The sequence below is a fragment of the Curcuma longa genome, chromosome 16 (assembly GCF_044706935.1).
Source record: "Curcuma longa cultivar G26 ecotype Majalengka, Jawa Barat chromosome 16, ITB_CL_G26_1.1, whole genome shotgun sequence".
NCBI lineage: Eukaryota > Viridiplantae > Streptophyta > Magnoliopsida > Zingiberales > Zingiberaceae > Curcuma > Curcuma longa.
The window spans coordinates 9,077,587-9,091,873 of record NC_133876.1 but is presented as its reverse complement, the minus strand read 5'-3'; the positions used below and the strand labels follow the sequence as shown (position 1 = coordinate 9,091,873).

Sequence of the window (14,287 nt, the reverse complement as noted above, 5' to 3'; positions counted from 1 at the left end):
ACCCGATCCGTCCCCGTTAAGAGGCGTGAAAAAAACCCTAGCCCCCGATCCATATAAAACGAGAGAGATCGCCCACGACACAGCGTTCGCAAGTCCAGCCGACGGCGAAGTGAGCGTCGAGGAAGGCGAATATGGTGTCTGGGTCGGGCCTGTGCACGGGGCGGGTGGTGGTCGACGCCCGACACCACATGCTGGGTCGGCTGGCGTCGATCCTGGCGAAGGAGCTTCTCAACGGGCAGCGCGTCGTCGTCGTTCGCTGCGAGGAGATCTGTCTCTCCGGTGGTCTAGTCCGCCAGAAGATGAAGTATCACCGTTTCCTCCGCAAGCGCATGAATACCAAGCCGTCCCACGGCCCTATCCACTTCCGCGCCCCTTCCAAGATCCTCTGGCGTACCATACGCGGGTAATTTATCACCTTTACTTCGCAGATTGGTCTTGCCTTTTCTTTTTGTTTTTCGGGTCAGAGATTTAAGAGATCGATACTCTTTTCTTGTCTTAGGATGATTCCCCATAAAACCAAGCGTGGTGCTGCTGCACTAGCAAGGCTCAAGGCCTATGAAGGGGTGCCGCCACCATACGACAAGATGAAGAGAAAGGTTGTTCCGGACGCGCTCAAGTAAGCAGTTCTTTGTCGACTAATTTCTGCAATATATATAAAGTGTCTCAATATGCAGATTAAATGGTAGATTTTGTTGTCAGGGTGTTGAGGCTTCGACCTGGACATAGGTATTGCTTGCTCGGTCATCTCTCATCAGAGGTTGGATGGAATCACTACGACACTATTAAGGTTGGGAATTTACCACTGTCTTTAACATTAATGTTTCATCCATAACGCCTATTATATAATTTTTATAGAGTTGCTATGAATAACGTCCAGTAGCTCCATTGTGATCAGTACTTTGCTCATCATCATCCTCAAACTTTATCCTAGATTGTATTGCCAATAATAATCAAATCTACTAATTATTTTTCTACTACATCAACTAGTGATTGCTTTGGTCTTACCCTGTCAGCCTATTCCTTACACCTTGGAATACAATTGGAACTTTGTTTTGCATATTTTCTTTTCGTGATTAATTGATTTAATTATCTTTATGTAGTGCTTGTTAAGAAGGTTCAAGTATTCGAAATATTTCATTTGCTATCTCAGTAGTTTGGAACTTTTTTGTTTGTTCTTTGCATGTGTTAATAATTTGATGCTAGTAGAAATTAGAAACCAAAGGTGATTTTTTATGTCTGCACATCAATACAATGTGATTGTTTGCTCATTTTGTCTTCTGAAGAGCTTTACCTAGAGTCTATTGGTATGTGTTTCAAAAACATTATCTGAAGAGCTTTATCATAATTTAAGAATTTATATCTATGATTGTCCAAGATTGTAGGCCTATATTGCTTTTTTGCCTAAGCAACCAGACATCCTAAATTCTACACTGAAAGCCTTCATATGGTTAAACAATGCAATTGAAAGTATTTTCTGAAATAAGGCAAGAAATTTTACTTTATATCTTGAGCCAAGCTTTAGTTTAATTTGTCTGTCATATTTGGAATATGTTAAGAAGTTGCAAGCTCCCTTATCACTGGTCCAATGATTTTTTTTTCTCTGTCATTAGGATGTATGTTGATGATAGTTAATTATATTTTCTATTTTTGCTTGTAACTTGTAAGGTAGATTTTCAAGCCAGAATATTGTCTATACTTATGGTGTTTTTTTATTGAGGATTCTATGTCTGAATTTCCTGGACCATAAAGAATTATGCAATGATTGCATATGCTTCGATAAATCTTAAGGTTAACGAGACAGTTTGGTTCGGGATTTAATATTTTAGAGAAGAGCATGCCATGAAGTTACTTGATTCTTTCTTGTTCTTAAGCAGCCTAGGCTTACAAGAGTCAAAAAGGTAGGAGAGGGACCTAAAGTATCACAAACTACTTAATTGATAAAAATTGATCCATCAACTTGTCAGGCCCAATCATTGATTCAGAATTCTTAAGCCCAAGTTAGCTAAGGTAATAGCAGCTCATTCACATAAGGTTTGTAAAAGATTCTTTGGTAGTCCACAACTCACCATGTGGGATTGAACCAGGGTATAACAATCTGCCCTGTTAATATTTGATTTATAACTTAGAATCAACCTTAATCAGTGACATCTGCAGAATGTTGACTACACAGTCGTGCAGACAAGTCTCTCTCCATCCTTAGGATTAGGTATGCTCTGATATATAGAGAGAACCATCTCATTAATTGGTTAGACACAAACATTAATCATAAATGCTTAAGTCTAAATCAACAGTAGCTCGCCCATCTAAATTTGTAAAGAAATTTAATTAATTTAAAATCCACCTTGTGAGAGTAAATTGGGATGTCACAGAAAGAGACATTTTTCCACAGGCAATCCCAATCTAACTTTCTTGATTATGATTGTCACTTGGAAGGAGTTATGTGGGATAGAAATTGTATTCCAAGTCATTATGAAGGTGCCTGGATAACATGTTGCTTGATTATGATTCCCAGGTAATCTCAATCTAACTTGCTTGATTGTGATTGTCGCTTGGAAGGAGTTTTGTGGGGTAGAACTTGTTATATTCCAAGTCTTTATGAAAATGCCGTTTGCCTTTATCTTTTTTCTAAAAATTGAATCGTCAGCATGACTGATTAACCTGGTAATGTTTTATACAGGAATTAGAGGAGAAGAGGAAAGAAAGGGCCAAGGCGTCTTATGAGAGGCGAAAGCAGCTTCAGAAGCTTCGTGCCAAGGCAGAGAAGGCAACCGACGAGAAGCTTGGTTCGCAGCTAAACATCCTTGCTCCATTGAAGTACTGAGTTGTATTTGATCATCGTCACTTAATTTATCTTCAGTTGGATAATTCGGAGTTTGTTTGCCATTTTTGTTTATTCGGACCAGTGTTATGGGGTGTTTCTATAACTTTGCAATGCAACATTAAATGTTTTTGAAATCAAGTTCTGCGTCAGTTGGATAAGGTGGGATTTGTGGCCTTCTTTTGGGAATTTATAAAATAAGGAAATTATCAGATTTATAGCAACATTAAATATTTTTTAATTCAAGTTTTGCATGATTTTTTTTTGGAATTTACAAAGGAACAAAATAAACAGATCTATAACAACTTAAATATTTTTGAAATCAAGTTTTGCACCAGCTTGATAAGTGGTCTTTTTTTTTTGTGAATTTACGAAATAACCAAAATTTTAAATTGTGGGCCCAGAATGCTCTATCAATTAGGAAATAATTTCTTTTACCAGATTATAGCAAATGTATCCGTTTTTATATTAAAAAAATTGAAATGAAACAGCTCAAACACGCAAGTGCCAGAGAATCTTCATCATGTATTAAGGTGTAACTCGGAAATTTGGAAGCGCTTTTAATCTATTCAGTTAAACATTAGATTCCAGGTCAATCTCTTCGATCGATTCAATTTACTGTTTTAAAGTACTTCCACGTACATGTTTAAAAAATCTATGTTCCAGTATAATATTATAAAGTTTATCGAGCTTTAACCAAAGCTTAAGGCCCAGTTTACCTAGAGTTTGACTCAGTTTGAAATTTCAAAGGAAAGGTCTGGTTATTTGAACAAAATATATAACGAAGAAAACGTAAAAACTCTTTTTCACAAACAAGTAATCAAATATTATCTTCCATCCAAATAATTGAACCATAAAAGCAAAAAACTCTCTAAGAGCAATGACCAAAGAGCACTCTCCGTGAATATAATTAGGCTTAGAAAAGGACGGCATTATGTCTAGCATAATGCTATTCACCTCTTCCAGTCTATTACAACATGTCTAGCCATAGATTTGCTACAGAGAAGATACCCTCGGGTGCAGAGTGTTGGGCTAGACAATCAAATGTAGTAGACAGCCTTAAGCGACAGACAAATAAGCAAGAAACTATAAAAAAATTTCTCCCTTTTCCTCTCTTCTCCTCTCCTCCTATGTAAACCAGATTGCGAATGTTAATTATTGTAAACATATTCAAAAGAACAAACAGTGCATATTGATCAACATTACATGATGATGAAATCATCCTCGATTACGATTAAAAATGGCTAACTGAACTCGAATTTCATGTGTTACAAATAAGTAGCATTGGATAAATCTCAAAAGAATAATAAATATTACATGAGGCCACACAAGCGTGGCCTGGAGCAGAACTGCTTACCATTAGCCTTAACAAGCGCCATTACTCCAGCAGTCAAGCCGGCCCAGAACACCGATGAAACCAAAGGGTTTGTGTTGCGTCCTACAGCTGAATACACGCAAGTTATAATAAAACAGGATCCGAGAAACCAAATAAAAATGATTCAAGAAAAATCCAAGTTTGGACCGCTTATTTGAAGTCTCATCAAGGATTCTGTCAAATTGCCCTCATTTTATCAACTAGTTATTTCATCATATAACTTGACGAAACTGAAATCCATTGACACTAATATCATCTTTGGTTGCAATTTACATAAACATCAATTATCTAGTTATTTGATGAAATAATTTCATGACTAAAAAGGACAAAATATGAGACCTTGATGTAGTGTGAAGCTTGTCATCGTCAGACCACCCATGATGAGAGCTGAGGCTACAGGAAGATACTGCATATGGATAAATAACAAAGCAAGCTTGAGCTATAAACAGAAAGGCATTAAGAAACTAAATAGTTTGGTTTTTTTTTTAAAATGTTACTTGTAGTACTCAGACTCTTGTCATTTTACTCCTAATCACTACATTGTCACTCTAATTTGACGAAACAATGACATGGCAAACACAACATGACATCGTTTCAACAGTCCACCAAGTAATCATTCCGTTGTAAAACAATGATACTAGTAGTTAAGGGATAAAATGACAAAAGTTTGTAAAATGTGGGGAATATCTACATGATCTTAAAGTTAAAGGGGAATTTTAAAAAAGAAGGTTAAGGTAAAATAAAATTTCCTCAAGAATGAAACAATTAAAACTAATATAATGGCTTACTGGTAGAGTGTCAATCCCATTGACCTGAAACGGACCGGAACCACTTCTGCTAAGCGTATAATGACCAGTAATGAGATCCAATGCATCCTGTGAGGAAACATCATAAAAGCCATATCAAAGAATCTTGTTAAATACTAATTAGGACCCCCGTTTTCAAAAACCTCTTGAAGTTTTAAAATAGTCGAAATCCGCACTGAAGTTTTAAACTTTTCAGATCCACCCCCTAACCATTCACACTATTAATTCCTCTGACAGAATAATGATGCAGTGGGTATGCCACATGTGTGTGCCACATCACTTTCTGTCAAGCAACAGGGGTATTTTGAAACTCCATAGGCATTTTGAAAAGGATATAAACGATAGAAGGGAAATGAAAATTGAACACTAAAGGATATAAACTGCAGAGAATTCCCTCATGATTTTTCCCTTTTTTTAGGCTTAAAATGAAAAGATTAAAATACTAAAGATGTACATTTAATGCAAAAAAAAATGCACTAGTACTTGAAAAAAGTGCAACTATTACTCTTTAGGTCAAGTAATCACGTACTTGTCGAATCCCATCGTGAAAATTATTCAAATAATATCGAGTGAGAGCACTTATTCCATCCTTTATCATTCCACCTAAAGTCTGCCTGCCGTATCTGTATGTATGAAACCGGAAGATGAGATTTAGGCATTTGCGATGCATCAAATAGATGGAAAATATGATAAATGAAAGTTGTAAACTCATGAACTTACCGCACTAGATCACCTTTTAGGGCATGTGTACCAGTATATCCCAAGCTTATCTCATCACCATGTTCAGCCCATACTAGCAAAAGTGATGATATAAGAAAATCACTTTCTGGGAAGTAGAACAGAAAAGTAGATACACAGTGTATTTTAGAATGATTCCTTACAGATCCTAAACATTTCATAGATGTCACTATGTGTGGATATACATTCACTCGCTGAAAATGCTCCCAGCTGCTGCAGTTGTAAGCTCAATGATTTCCGTGCCAGATAACTCTGCAAAGAGGAATGGGATTATAAGAATTTTCTCTTTTTTTGTGAAAATGTTAAAAGGATGACAGAAAAGAACTTTTCCAGTTGCTGCCATCTTGAACTTGACAAAGAAAGAAAAATGATGATTGACTATGAACTGGTCAACCACAACTGATCATCATCATTATCTAACCGTGTTTGTCTTATTATTCAGATCAGCTACAAGATTTTTTTCCCTCTATTGAGTTACAATTAAGGTTAAGATTCAAATTCAAGGGTTTAAGCACATTTTGATGTTGAGTATCTAGGTCTGCTGCAACCAACTCTCAACCTTCTTCATCCAGAATTCGAACCGACATCCATGGCTTTGCATCAACCATGGGAGATGCCAAATGAAATCAGACAATAGAGAATAGCACCCACACTCTTTCGTTACTTGTATTACGGTGTAAATTACAATACTTTTTTAAGTTTTAACCACGAATGAGCCTAAGGAAAAAAAGATCAAAACCACTAGGAAGGGAAATCAATAAATTGGACAAGAATAGCAGGATCAAAGGCATGACCTACTGCAAAGATGATAATGTATCAAAGACCATGGTGGTGGTCACAACTCAAAATTTACTAGGTTTTTGTATCAAAATAAGAAACTTGAAACTAGAGTTTCACTTGCAAACCTGAGTAACATTTGTGCGATCCAGGCAATCTATGCAATTAGACCTGACAATCCCCTTCTGCTCCAGAAGTATTTGTCCATCAATTTTCATCAGAAAATATCTGCTCAGCTGGCACAATGATGCAGTAAGAAGAATTATTTGCAATAATAGCAGTTGACATTCAGGAAGATGAATAAAAGAGTATATTGACAATGAAATTACATTAACAAAATGATTATTTGTTCAATTACCCTTGGCTTTCCACTTGATCTTTGATTTGATTGTAAAGAAGGTGTAAGTTATCAAAATTTCCTTTGGCACATGCATGATGGAAATCAAAAGGTACATATCTGCAAAATGAGGAAAAAGGAATGGATGAGAAACTCTGAGACAGGATGCCCATAAAACATCTAATAGTAACTTTCATTACTACTAAGTCATAGACTAAGACACTTCAGCCAAGAAATGTAATAAAACCTGAATTTAAATATAGACTAAAAAAGTCAATACAACATGAACTTTCAGAATTAATCTTATTTGATGCTTCTGAATTCAAATGCATCATATCTATCCTCTGAAAATATTGGCCATTTGCCTCCAATTGGGTGCACAGATCCCCTATTTAACTCCTAGAAAGTAACCTAATAGCTTATGGTTTTCACAATACAATACAAGAAGCAGTGCCAAATTTGCTCATTGGCTTTTCATAATTATGGTTCTTTATACTATCAGTATAATCCTTTCAACTGCATAAATGTGAAATTGGATCAGTCCAACAAATAGAGAAAGTTCATTCTGCTATCCATCCATTTTATAGTTTTTTTTTTTGGTTTGGTTACCCTTAAGCTCATGGCTTGTCAATCAAATTTGCAGCATTTATCAACTCCCATCAGTGATTCTTAAGAAACATCATTTTTCTGTGAATGCATAATACATTGGCAACCGTCCCTAATAATGACATAAATTATTGGTTAATCAGTGTCAACTGTCAATGAGGATGTTGCTTGAAACTCATTAGAAATTGACATTATTAACCAAAAGAAATGTAGTCAATACCTAATATTAATGGAAGATTAACGATAAGTTTTATTGATTAAATCATTAGTCATTGACACTGTAAACCAACAGAAATTTTAGCCAATACCTAACATATGGAAGATTTTGTATCGCAGCCGAAAATGCTTCACTAAGCTGACCTTCTTCACCTTCCTTCAAAATCAAGTAAAATTAGAGGGACAAACCAAACAACACAAAAACACCATTTACAATTATAATTGGAAAATTTTCCCTAAGTCAACAACTCAATTGCTTATCTGAATTTATTTTGCAACCTTATTCAAATAGGAGAGTCCAGTTTTCTCAAACAGCAAGTGCATATAACCAAGAAGAGTATAGATAAAAAATACATATAAAGAAGGGAAAAAAATAATTTAGGAATTTTAAGGTTCATTCTACCCTGCAAAAGTGAACTCCTATCAAATTCAACATGATGTTATATGTTGATTAACAAACCCTGATTAACCATGCCAGTTTAACATGTTCATTAACAACAAAGTTAGAACATGAAAATGTCTCTGCAAGAGATTCACATTTCCAGAAACTCTTAATAAACAATAGAAAGAGCATCTGACATCTTCAAATTGGATGAAGATATAATGGAGATTATCAGTAACATGCAAATTCAAACATAAGCTGAGAAAAGGATCCAGAATTTTAACCAATCTGACGGCATTGTGAAATATATTTCAACATATTCATCTATGAAAATTTTTTCATGAACCCAGATCTAAGTCAGGTCAATGAAAAGTTTCCACCTTATTCACCATTGCAATTTTACTATTTGTGTTGTGTTGGGTCTTGAATTCCTCTGGACCTGTTCACAAAAGGCTCTTGCAATTTTTTACAATTAAGACAACATTAGACCCAAAACTTATGTTGCACCATATCTCAAATTGTATAATTAGGTGAGGAAGCCCTCCGTCTAATTTCTTTTAGTGGCTTTCATTTGTGATAGGGAGATTTGAAAAGTGAGTGGAGAAGATGGGAAACAAAAGATGAACAGTAGCAACCTTGTGTGCTGGTGGATCACAAAAGTGGAGGGCAGATGGAAGGGATGAAACAAGTGATGAAGATGCACCAGAATGAGAGGAAAGTGATCCAGATGAAATTGGCCTCTAACACTGCTTCATATAGCACTAAGACTGAGTGTCTCAGTCATTGATCTCACAGATTGTGTCTCAATCAGTTACCACACACAATAGAACAAAATAAATGCCAAAATGGGAAATATTGTATTCTTGATTAATAAGAATAAAATAATGAGAGAGGCTCTCTTCTATAGGCCTTATAATAGCCTGGTCGCATAAGACAAGCAAAGTTAAACTAGGTTATGAACCTGAAGTTTAGGGTCATAAACATGTTGTCCTTATTTTATTTTACTCCTACCAATATCTATTTGTGGTTAATTAGCATTTGTTATGATTGAACACTCTAAATCTGCAATATAGTATCCTATTCTTGATAAATTGAATTAGCAAGCACACTTGTCACTTAGATGGTGCTTACACTTATCTAACTGAATTAAGTGGTATTTATTCAGGGCAAAAAGATTGAACTGTCATATCTTGAAAGCGCAGAACTTGTTTACCATTGAGTTCTTCACAATCATATAAAACCACATCATCAAAGTACCAGAACTCCAAATATCAAGCCATCCACATCATAACCATCAGCCCACCTCAATCACCAGCACAAGACTAACAGAGCATCACAAGTGGACAGTTTTAACATATATAATTCATAGAAATAAGAATAAATTTTAATTTAATTAGGGAAGTTTATCTGAACAAACCCATTGTAATTAATTTTACCAAAACACATCAAAATAAGGGAATTTTTTTTTGCCAAAGCACATCTCACTTTTTTTTCTTCTTGTTTTACCTTTCAATTTTTTAAATCCCTCCAAGACTTATTCTCACCAATTTCCCACAAGCTGATTTGTTTATACCATGATTTAATTAAAATCAGCATGTGTGTTACTGATTGCCACATAATGGTCTGCTAGCTGATTTGGAAATTAACTTGCAGCATTAAATCACTCAAAAGCAGTGTATTTGAGTTTCTTTGCACTAAAACGTTCATTTGGAGTCTCTCACATCCACTGGTGTATAAATATAGATGAGCGCCCATGCAAGTTGATTTTCTAATTGCAATAGAATGGTTCACAAGCTTATTTCAACTTGCGACACGGTTTTAACTCAAAATTGGCCTGTTTGAATCAGTTTGGTTTGTTATTGGAATGTGTTTTGATAAAAATCATAAAGTGTGTTCCAGTAAAATGCCTGTTTAATTAAAAATCCATATAACAAAAAATGGGTGCTGTACTCGTGCTGTAGATAAAAAATGCAAACCAGAACTCACTTTATCAGTTAAGTCAACAGCTATCGTCTCCCCATATCTTTGTACAAGATCATGAAAATGACGCTCTACAACCTTCGGCTACAAGAAACTGATTTTAGATTCACAGAAGGCCATTCTTTGACAAGGAGAAAAATCAATAAAAATATATGCATAACCAGGAAAGCATCAGCACAACCTTCATACCGTTTCATCATGGTTAATTATATTGAGCTGTGGTTTGTAGCTTAAGTCTACTATTTGCTCCCATAGAAGTGGAATGGAACCCCGAATCTAAAAGCCAGATAATAACACATGAATGGGGAAAAAAAAGTTAGGAAAGCCCAATGCAACATTTGAAGTGGAGACATTAGAACACTTACATAGGTACCTGAACTAAGAGCATAATTGAGGTATTAACATAGACAAAAAGAGTAAACTCTAGATGCAAATGAAATTTACCACAAAAAAATGCATGAAAGACCACATAGAGTCCCAAGTATATTGTTTACCAAACAATAAAGCTTTTAATAAGCCACACTAATCTAAGTAGTTGCTTCTCTCTCATGTGGAATTTGATTAAAAGAAAAAGCTTCTTCATTGGATGAAATCATTTCAGTTAAACTCATCGTCTAAAGTATTGATCTTTCTTCCATGACAGATAGAAGCCAATGCATGAATAGATCACCTGTAAAAATGAAGACCTAAACCCTTCGAACTCTAGAATTTGTTCAGTCTCAATAAAATTAGCAGCTGCACCTTCCAAATTTGCTCCTCTCCTCCACATCCTAGTTCCTGTTTCCATAATGAGAATACATACAATATTAGATAAAACATTACCTGAGGAGATAAATTACATATTTATGTTAACCAAATCTTCATTTTTTTTCCTTTCAAGAAAACCAAACAAATGAGATACTAATATACACGCCAGTGGTGTGTTTTCATCTTACCTAGACGACGGTTGCACCTTCTTGAGATCAATAAAACTCTGGCAGGTGAATCTTTAAAGGTGAACTGTACTGACTTAAAGCCTGACTCAATGTTAAGAGAACTCCTCAACAATCTTTAAATACTGACAAAAAATAGCTTTCTTAACTTATAAATAACTAAAAGAAATTTATATAATTGCAAAAAATAAAAATAAAAAATCAAGTAACCCAAAAAACTTAATGACATTTAGCATTGAAGTAGAAGAATAGAGTTAAAATGTCAAGAGAGTAGCATCATGTTGACAAAATGACTGTGAACACTTTCATCAACAAAATGCGCTACAAATTTAAGGATACTTCCTTGTATCACAGGAATGGTAAAAACATCAAGCTGCAAAAGAACAGATGTATATAAGTAATTAAGTACTGTAGACAACATACATGGTTAATCCAAATAACTTCAAATAAAACATTTGCAACCTTATTCTCAATAAGCTCCTCCATCAAATTACGATTCCATAAAAAGCGTGGATCAGCCTGAAAAAAGAAACAGAAAAATGGTTTCACTATCAAAAGAGCCAAGACTAAAATTGCTGGAGAAGAAATAAAACATTAAGACTTTATATCTATTCTCATTACAATTACATGATTAAACAGTAAACAGAACAAACTTCCAAGAGAATGTGAAGAAATATATATACTTTTACAGGACAATATCTGGTGATAAGCAATTGCTGTTCAGAACCTCAATCATGATTCTGATTCACTGGGAAATTTATTTATCCCATCTGAAGATTGACAGTTTTTATATAACTGACTTTTTTTTCTTTGATCAAAGGGCTAGCCTTCTGTTGGCTTATACATCAGCAATTAACAATGTCATATAAGCAAAAAGGAAAACATTATGTATTTTTATCAAAGTACAATTTAGACAAAGATAGCATACAAGTGCAACTGTTTTGGAAATACAATTTAGACATAATACAAAGATGGAATAAAATTCAGAAATATAGAAAAAAAATGCAAATAAGGATGATATTAGACCTGTTTCCATAGAGATTTGTGTATCCTTTCTTGAGTCAACTTGGAAACCCTCTGCAAGCTAGAATACCAGTCATTAGTCATGCTAACCACAGTAAAATCTAAGTGTGATTCACTGTATCACCACAGTTGGATTACCAACCAAGAAAATCCATTATAGGAAAATTTTTATCTGATGTAATGTTATTAAGGCTTGGAACAAAATTCAAGCAAGCAACATGGTCAGCACTTACTTCAGTGTCAAATCTGCTTCATATGAATAATATAAGCCCGGAGTTGATTCTATGATTCTGAGAAGAGACATAAAGTAAGCCTCATCTTTTCTCTGGACATAAGTGAGAACACATTAAGAAGTGTAAAAAGTAGCTCAAAGGATAAATGAATAGTAAAACTGTGATCCTTTCCTCCCCTTTGTCTAAGAATTAGATAAAAGAAGATTAACAAAGATATAATAATGTCTAGAATGGAACATATAGATCATACTTCTTGAGAAGTTGAATGCTTTAAAGCCTTGTTGCAGAGTAAAACTCTCATTGATGTCACATTGAACACAGGGAAACCGAGATAACTTCCAACTTCTTTCCGGGAAGTAATAAGAAGCACATATGTTCCTGGATCAAAATCATCCAGCTCAAGAGAAAAGGATGGATAAGGAAAAGAAGTTACAAAAAGAAGGAAAAATGAGACAATCATATATCTCCAGCACTTAAATCTAAATTTCTACTGGTGACTGTTGTGGGATTCCTATCCAAGTATTCAAGTATCCTCTTTATGCACAGACCTGAAAAGTATAGGAAGTTTGAAGAAAAGCTTCACTGATTCTGTTAATGAGTTTTTAGAGTAAGTGTGTTAGAATATATGATTGTGGTCTCTCATAGGGTATTGTGTTATTAGATGTTATTTAAGTGTCTTATATACACCTGTAATAGTTCTCATCAACACAATACAACTCTATACCTCTCAAGTTGGCAGCAGAGAACCTCACCTTACTTTGCACTCCTTTCATCCCTCTCTCCCTTGTGAATCTCTCTCACCCATCTACCTTCTGTTCTCAATTACCCTGCTCCTGTTTTTTATTATGATCCACAGCACATGTTCACTTCTCCCTCACATGCTACCTTGTTGTTGAGGTAACAGATTTCTGTATGTGCTCAACATCTCCATTGATATCTCCTCCTTTGGTACATGACAAAGCTCCTCCTTCCCTCTTCCTTTACAGCAACCTCCGATCCTCTCTCTTGTACACAGAGTTGCCACAGGCCCATCACCTCCAGAAAAAGTCATAGAGCAGCTGATCCCAGCATTGCCTCCATCCATCAAGATGCAGCCCTCACCTTTAAGCCTTAGAAGTTGTCGATCTTGTCTACCAACCTGTCCCTCTTCTCTCACTGGAGTTCTCGAGTAGAAAACATTAAGGAAGTGAAGAAGTGGGAGAAGACATCCTTCAGCCAACATCAGGTTGTAATCTCTTGGAAGCAGAGAAATAAGTAGTGCTGTAGGAGATAGCAAGTAGAAAACTATCACAGAGACACATGCAAAGAATCACCTAACCTTCAAGAAATACAGGGAATCTATTTAATTCTTGATCTGGCAATGGGAAAGAACCCCATATCAATAATCCAATTACTGGAAGTTTTGCTGCTAACTTTTATCAAACACAATAGCCATGATAGCTAGTTCAGTTCCTCCCTCCCAACATCTTTTTGAATATGAAACAAGATGGGATCAAGAACATGCGCATGAACATCATAATCACATGAATCATGTCAAAACATTTTCAGAACTTATATGGAATCTATAATTTAACTAATAAAAGATATTAAACCTTGAATGATGTAGTTTCACTCACCAAAGAAGATACAAACTTGAAAATTAATAGAAGCAACCCCATATAACATGGTAAACCAAAACCGTGAAGCAAAATTAGCTCGGATATCACATAGTTAACAACTTAATAAAAACTAAATGTACCTGCAAGCAACCTTATAATTCCAACCACTCCAAAAATTGTAGAGACTTTTGAAGAAGTCACAGAACTAAAATTTTCTGCATTGCAAATGTGGAATTAGCATAAAGTGAATATCGAAAAGCTAATATATATCGCATATATGACAAGGACCATCTTTTAGAAGTTAAATAAAATTAGTAACTTATTCGATGTAAAAAAAGTAGAACATTCAAGAACCTTAGGATATGGTTAATTTTAATAGTCAAAGAATCAGATATGATTTTATCAACAGAGAAGAAGCTTAACAAATTTGACTTCTTTCCTTTCTGATTTTATTTAATCATCCCAA

General features: G+C 35.0%; 2 protein-coding genes across 2 annotated transcripts; one reads left to right on the top strand and one right to left on the bottom strand.

Annotated features, from left to right (window-relative positions):
- The first annotated feature begins 77 nt into the window (after positions 1 to 77).
- On the top strand, positions 78 to 2,959 carry LOC141847346 (large ribosomal subunit protein uL13y-like). The gene is made up of 4 exons (XM_074735373.1): positions 78 to 403; positions 500 to 616; positions 700 to 787; positions 2,678 to 2,959. The coding sequence occupies exons 1-4, from the start codon at positions 132 to 134 to the stop codon at positions 2,819 to 2,821; spliced, it is 621 nt and encodes a 206-aa protein (XP_074591474.1). The 5' UTR covers positions 78 to 131; the 3' UTR covers positions 2,822 to 2,959.
- Positions 2,960 to 4,011: 1,052 nt separating this feature from the next.
- On the bottom strand, positions 4,012 to 12,676 carry LOC141847907 (phosphoinositide phosphatase SAC8). Its single transcript, XM_074736015.1, has 18 exons — positions 12,474 to 12,676; positions 12,224 to 12,315; positions 11,994 to 12,051; positions 11,430 to 11,486; positions 11,307 to 11,340; positions 10,971 to 11,051; positions 10,706 to 10,812; positions 10,225 to 10,311; positions 10,042 to 10,119; positions 7,766 to 7,830; positions 6,873 to 6,971; positions 6,643 to 6,742; positions 5,881 to 5,989; positions 5,720 to 5,792; positions 5,529 to 5,622; positions 4,982 to 5,068; positions 4,533 to 4,599; positions 4,012 to 4,262 (listed from the first exon to the last, which is right to left on the bottom strand). The coding sequence occupies exons 1-18, from the start codon at positions 12,522 to 12,524 to the stop codon at positions 4,132 to 4,134; spliced, it is 1,470 nt and encodes a 489-aa protein (XP_074592116.1). The 5' UTR covers positions 12,525 to 12,676; the 3' UTR covers positions 4,012 to 4,131.
- Between the last annotated feature and the right edge of the window lie 1,611 nt (positions 12,677 to 14,287).